General features: G+C 44.6%; 1 protein-coding gene across 3 annotated transcripts in view; it reads left to right on the top strand.

The window, feature by feature from the left end:
* Positions 1 to 6,999, top strand: part of SLC1A4 (solute carrier family 1 (glutamate/neutral amino acid transporter), member 4) — a 15,425-nt gene extending 8,426 nt beyond the window's left edge. For 2 of the 3 annotated variants that reach the window (XM_009700483.1, XM_009700482.1), the window contains 4 exons: positions 2,257 to 2,490; positions 3,615 to 3,809; positions 5,247 to 5,381; positions 6,401 to 6,999. In XM_009700483.1, the coding sequence (XP_009698785.1) occupies positions 2,257 to 2,490; positions 3,615 to 3,809; positions 5,247 to 5,381; positions 6,401 to 6,635 (799 nt within the window). In that variant the 3' untranslated portion in view covers positions 6,636 to 6,999. The remainder of the gene's footprint in view (positions 1 to 2,256; positions 2,491 to 3,614; positions 3,810 to 5,246; positions 5,382 to 6,400) is intronic. The other variant, XM_009700481.1, reaches the window with a different exon arrangement.

Raw genomic sequence — 6,999 nt, 5'->3', positions numbered from 1 at the left:
TTCCAGCCACCTAAGCTGGCGTAGGACCAGCCTTCTGACTGGATTTTCTGTCAGATAGGATGAATCTGAGCCTCAGAGCAGTATCATGGCTGTTCTTGTGCAGCTGTATGGGTCTAGGCTGCTCCTGTGAAACCAACAGTACTAATATCTCACATGCAAAAATAAAAATTTTCATGAGGACAGCTAGCTAATAAATTAACAGTGGGACATTTCTCACTCCCTTTCCAAAGGTGTTGGAAAAGCTGTAAGCTTACCTTAGCAGAGGTATTTTTTTCTCCCTTCGTTCTGCATTTTTCATTGCTGCTGTTTCTAAGAAGTAGAAGGGTTTTAACAAAACACTTGATTTTACACAGGCAGATCTCTCTGTTAGTTACTGTCATAAGGGATTGAAAAATTCAAAGTCTCAAAGCAGCTTATGTCTCTTACTCTTGAATGTAATTCCTTGGACACTGAATACTGGTAAGAGGCAGTTCTTGTATTCAGCTGATTACAGTGCTAACACTTCAAGCCAATCAGTTGGTATATAATCTTTTACTTTGTGGATTATCGGGACCACAGCTGACTCTTAACACTGCAGTGCACCGTAGCCCTTACTCGTTCTCTTTCCTTCCCTAAGGCTCTTGTGTCGTCCTGGTACTTATTCAAAATCTGTCAAGCTGCATGTACTTCCCAAAGGATACTTTGGAATGGGTGAAATCATACTGCCAAGGGAAAAGGCAGCTTGAGCTCCTATCTAGTCCCATTCAACAGCCGCTTGTGTTTAGCCGCACTTTGGTCTCAATTCCTTCCTCTCCAGCTTCCCTCTTCAAGGGGGGGATCCAGTGTCAGCTCTGAATTCAGGGTTCATGTTTGCAGAGCGTGTGCAGGGTGGGGGCTCAGCTAGATCTGGCTAATCAGGGTGCACAGAAACATAGTTCAAAGGCAGTATGTTGCAGAATTGGCAGAGGCTTAGTGGGGAAGGTTCAACAGACCCCCCTAGAGATTTGGCCAAGGGAGGACAGAGAGAGGGTGCTTGCATTGGTCTGGGATGTAAGGAGATGCTCTCTGCACAGAACAGAGGAGCTGCAGAACCACTGAGGGAGAGGTGGGCTAGGAAGAAGTGAGTGATCTGGGCAACCTTAAGGTTTGCCCACCTTTCCAAACCTTTGCATGCTTAAGCAAACCTTCTGAAGTTTGTTCTGACTCCACAGATCTGAACATGGGCATTGGATTGGAGAGCTGAGTGATCTTTTAGTATTTCTTAATCTTAGAAGAAATGGATGGAGCATGGATAGCATCAGCAGAGGTGCACAGACACAGACATCCCAAGTAGAGCTTTGGAGGAACTGACTCTGGGCCTGAAGTGATTCCTGCAGTTCATTTAGGAGCTGTTGTGCTGTAGGTGCAAGGGCAATTCTGTCTTTTCAGGGCTGTTCCCTGCTGCGTTACTGGGACCAGAGGTGTGGCTGTGGCCCACAGGTGGCCCTTCCCCTGGAGCAGCTCCAAGTGTTCCTGAAAAAGCAAACCTCAAACAAATGCTGACGTCCCAAGACGTGGCGTATTTCTAGATAGGAGGCATGGGAGTGTACGTGTACGTGGCTGCTGGCTTGAGGGAAGCTCTGGAAGCCTGATCCTTTAACTTAGTCTTTTGTAGGCAAATAGCAGAGTTAATTGCTATCTTTGGCACATGCATCAGCAGCCTTTAGCTGATCTCTCTGGTATGGGCATAGCTTTTTCTTTCCTACACTGAATATGTTGGCACCCAGTATGTCTACCATTTTAATGACCTAAGTTCATACTTCTGCTGGTAGTCACCACATGTGTAAGATCCTACTCTTTCACCCCTTTCTCTGCTCCAGTGATGTGATACTGCTCCTTTTTCTTTCCTACCATCTGCAGTCCCTTCAGCAGTGACTTTAACTTTAGGTCTTTGCCTGCCTTTCTCCCTGATGGACTAAAACTCCACACCAGTGTCTTGTCCTGGTAGCTTCTGCCAGCATTTCTGCTTCCTGCTTGGGTTCCCTTCAGCGCTCTCCTGGCTGTGTTTTTGAGGGCCTAGGTGAACAGAGCTTTTTCAGTTTGACTGCTTGCCCTCCACCGAGCAAGACTGTTAGACAGGCCTTCCAAATTTGCTTAATCTGTGTGGTGAATAAGGGGCTACCCTTTGGCAGGAGCAGCATATTCTTATAAAGAATGTTATCTCCAGGACGGAAAATGGCATTTTTTTTTCAAGGCTTTTTGTTTGCACTTAATGACAGGCAATGTTTCTTTACACAGGTATGTACCTATTGGCATTATGTTCCTTGTTGGAAGCAAGATTGTGGAAATGGAAGATATTGTGCTTCTGGTGACCAGTCTGGGAAAATACATGTTTGCATCTATTCTGGGCCACTTCATCCATGGAGGAATCATTCTGCCGCTTATTTATTTTGTGTCCACACGTCAAAATCCGTATCGTTTTCTCTTAGGGCTTATCACACCACTTGCCACTGCTTTTGCCACTTGCTCCAGGTGGGTTTCTATGCTTCTTTTGGGATTATAGCCTGGTTATATTTGTCACTGTAAACTGTTGGCTATATCCCAACACCAAACTCTGTTGTGTTTAAGGTGTGAATATTGTTCCTGAGATTGCAAAATGAGAATTCTGAGCATAGAGAGTCTCACTGCTGTTAGCAGCCTGCTACATAACTCATAGTAATAATTAGCTGTTGAAAACAATTCCTCAAAATATTGGGACTGTAGATGATGCTGAGTTGGAAATTTTTTGGGGAAAAAGGTGAAAGTATTTGCCTTAAAAAGATCCTGCCAGCTGTCCTTTCAATTTTAAGTGAAGTGAGGGTCAGTAGTGAGGGACTTTGTCCTGAGAAGTTTAGTCCTCCAAGTTCAGAAGGATCTGGAACAAGTTTAGACTAATTCTGCAGGAGCAAAGCAGACTTATTAGCTAGCGTAAAGGGACTTAACATTATTGATTTCAAAGATCTGGCCTAATCAGCTTTTATTTATCATAACCAAACTGTCAAGCATGTCCCTTGCACTTGTACACCTGATCAAATATCATAACTATATAAAATCATTTCAGGTCATCTCCAAAAGTAGATGCATGTCTGTCACAGGAGCTGAAGTACATGAGTAGGAGAGGGTTTATGAATAAAACCCTGTAATTTATAATGCAAGAAATAAATCCAACACTGATTTTTTTTTTTAATTATTATTATTTGTCTGTTCATTTGAGAAGGTACTAGTACAACATTAACAGAGATTGCTGTTGCATCTGTTGTGTTTATATTGGCATCTATTGGTGTATTTCTGTGGTTTAAGGCTTGATTATTCCACAGCCTTGTTAGGCTGCATACCGTGTTAAGTCATGAGTTCTTGCTTCTGGGAGATTAGAGTCTGTATCAGCTGTTTCTGGATGGAAGCAGATTATTAAATACCACTGCTCAAGATGAACAAGGAGAGTCCGTCATTGCTATCGTGACAGAGAGGAACTATAAAATGGCATTGTTGTCTTGACAGTCCCATCTGCAGCATGTTACAAACATGAAAGCCATGAGACAGGGACTTTGAATTCAGTGCACCCTGATGCTTTGTGTTTGATTATTTTATTTTATTTTTTCCCTGTTCTCTGTTTGTAGTTCAGCCACTCTCCCGTCGATGATCAAGTGTATTGAGGAGAACAATGGAGTCGACAAGAGGATCAGCAGGTTTATCCTTCCGATTGGGGCAACTGTAAACATGGATGGAGCTGCTATTTTTCAGTGCATGGCAGCTGTGTTTATTGCTCAGCTGAACAATGTCGACCTCAACCCTGGGCAAATCTTCACAATTCTGTAAGTTGCTTGCTATTGCAACCACATCCTTCTGGCCCCCAGACACATTCAAGCCTGTGGTCTTTCTGTTAATAGCTAGCAGTTTGCATTCCACATCTCTGACCTAAAGCTTGCAAACTGCTATGAAACATAATTATAGGGTGATTAAAGGATGGAGTCTTTCAAGCTTTGTAAGATTTGCCAGAATCTCGATTTAATAAAAGGTGGAACCTGGGAGGGGTAATGGAATTCTGAAACAGACTTTGAGCTGTTTAAAGCTGTTTCTCACTCAAAATTTCTCTCCTTCCTTAAGCATCTTGCTCCCCCACCCTCCACTCACCATTAAGCTGGGTAATTGAGGCATGCTGCTCTACCCAGAAAGCTACCCCTGATTACCCCTCTGGATGTCTTAGAAAATCTTCCTGCCAGCTCCTCAGTTCCTTATGTATCAATTTCATACTGAAGACTCTGCTCCTGCTTACCTCTGCCCTTCCTATTATCACATCACTGGCTTGCCAGGTCAGACCCATTATCCTTCCTTTCCTGACTGCTTTGCTCCATTATCCCCATTACCCCCCCCACCAGTCCTGCCTCCTCTAGGACTCTCTCCCCTCTGTGCCTGGAATATCCTCCCACGTCCCATATCCCATGAAGTATCATTCTCTTCACTTCCTTCCTCAAAATCCCTTAAATGAGGATCCTACAGGAAGTTGTAGCCCTTCAATGTGCAGAGAAACCATAGCTGTATCCACCAGATGCCTCCTAGGGCTGGTTCCTGGCATTTTTTTACCTTCCCTGGCCAGGTTTTATTTCCTTCCTTATTGCATTTCCCAGTATATTGTTTGTCTACTTAAGGCAGGGCTGGAGCATTATTTTCTTTGTGGATGGCCAAATCAGCCTTTCAGGTACTCTTAGTGGATCAGGTATTAACACAAGCCTGAGGATTATGCAGTGATAGCCCAAGGAAGACTCAGTTGTAGACATCTGCAGAAGAAAAGGTGTAAAATCCATGGCTATAGCACATGCACCGCAGGTTTCCAGCTCCTGATTTAGGGTTTGTGTTTGAATGCAAACGAGACACAGAGTGGGGACAGTACCCTGCATGTCAAGATTTACCTTTATACATTTGGAGCCAGAAGATGTAAGGTACTCAGTATATTTGAACTGATACATGACTTGGAAATGGATATATTAGTAAGGCAGCAGGATATAGTTGTGTTGGTTGTTTTTGTTTCTGAAAAGGCAGTCATGGTATTAAACACAGAGCCATTGCCTTGGTAGCTGCTGTGGATGCCTGCTGAGCAATGTGCTCTGTACCCGTTACTTTGCATCAGCAGGCAGGAAAAGGTTTGCCTGGGAAGCAAATGATCTGTGTGTCCTGTGCTGTCAAGTTTGTTTACAATTCCCGTAGCGGGGAAATGTGTGACGTAATTACTGACTATGCAAATTGATTTGCAGTGTGACAGCTACCGCATCCAGCGTGGGTGCAGCTGGGGTCCCAGCCGGAGGAGTCCTCACCATCGCTATCATCTTGGAGGCCATTGGACTTCCAACCAACGATCTCTCCTTGATATTAGCGGTGGACTGGATTGTGTAAGTACTTTAGGCCACTCATATCTGCTGTTGCATGACAAGTAGCATGTTCAGCTGGAAACATGGGCAGGGTAGTCAAAGCAGCACAGTATAAAATAAAATCCTACAAGATATGGCTACCTACAGGACAGGTAACTCTTGACAGATAATGGAAAAGGTTGTCCCTTCTCCATTAAAGCAGTTAGTATGCTAAAATCCCTCCAGCGTGTCAACCGCACCACTCAGCTTGGTGGTGTCAGCAGACTTGCCGAGGGTGCACTCAGTCCCACTGTCCATATCGCCAACAAAGATAATCAGCCCCTGATCAACAGCACTGGTCCCAATCCTGACCCCCGAGGAACGCCACTCATCACCGGTCTCCACTTGGACATCGAGCCATTGACCGCAGCTCTTTGAGTGTGGCCATCCAGCCAATTCCTTTGTTATGACCCATAAACCTCCTCCGTTAGACCTCAGGACACAGTAGTTTTGTGTTGTAGAACCAAAGATTAGGACAGGTGCTACTAGCAAGAAATCCAGAGAACACAGTCATTCTGCCTGCGTTTGGAAGGACCCCATTAGCAGGTGTTTGGGTTAAGGTATGAGTCTCTATAGTTAAAAAAAAAAAAGAGCTAGGTGCTCTGAGTCACCTTCTGGATAAGCCCAAATTAAGTTCCTGCTCTGAACTTGCATTTGAAAAATGCTGGCCTGGAAGGGGAAGAGGAGGAGGAAGAGGAAGGAGGTGGGCTGGGAAAAGAAGGGTGCCTGAGAAAGAGTAGTAGCACTGCTGCAGCCTACTGAGAGACCAGAACCAGTTGATAGTAATGTTTGGGCTGACCTTAAACCAGCTCCGGTGCACATTTTTAGTTCTGAAATGGTGATGATACTTCTGTGGAAAATACCTATGGTGATAACGTCTCCCTTGTCTAGCCCCACTGATGTTAGTGGATCAGCAGGGCTGAATCAGCTCCCCTTATTGTGTTGTAACTCTCTTAAGCTAAAAACCTGCTGCTTTGTTCTTTGTTTCTGATCTTAACCAGGGACCGAACCACCACAGTTGTGAATGTGGAAGGGGATGCCCTAGGAGCGGGCATCCTTAATTACCTGAATGAAAAAGAAAAGAAAGACAAAGAGCAGGAGCTAAAGGAAGTCAACGTAGAAGCAGTTGCTAACAGCAAGTCTGAAGGGGAAACATCGCCTTTGGTAACCCACAAAACCCAAGTCTCCAACACAAGCAGTACAGCAGACCCCGAATCCAAGGAATCAGTATTGTGAACTAGAGGCCGTTCGTCAATATACGTCCTAGAGGTGGACCGGGGACTTGTTAACGCACCTAGACGTTTGCAGTGCTAACAAGGGCTGGATGGCTCTTGAAAGTTGTCAGTTCCAGTCTGTTTTGAAATACGCTGGCCTGGGGAAGGAGGTGGGGTGGGCAGAGAAGGGGTGTTGAGAAAGAGCACTTGCTTTATAATAGTATTTTGGTCATTCATGTGTATACATGTATATGTGTTGCACATGCACACACATACACATGTATGTGGAAACGATGCCATTGAGACTTCTGGTTTAACAAGACTTTTGTCAGTAAAGGCTCATATGGTTTGGAGATGGGGAAGCAGACAAACCCAGTATGTGCTTA

Source organism: Cariama cristata, unplaced genomic scaffold, assembly GCF_000690535.1.
Source record: "Cariama cristata isolate BGI_N322 unplaced genomic scaffold, ASM69053v1 scaffold22465, whole genome shotgun sequence".
NCBI lineage: Eukaryota > Metazoa > Chordata > Aves > Cariamiformes > Cariamidae > Cariama > Cariama cristata.
This window is presented reverse-complemented; position numbering and strand designations above follow the sequence as displayed.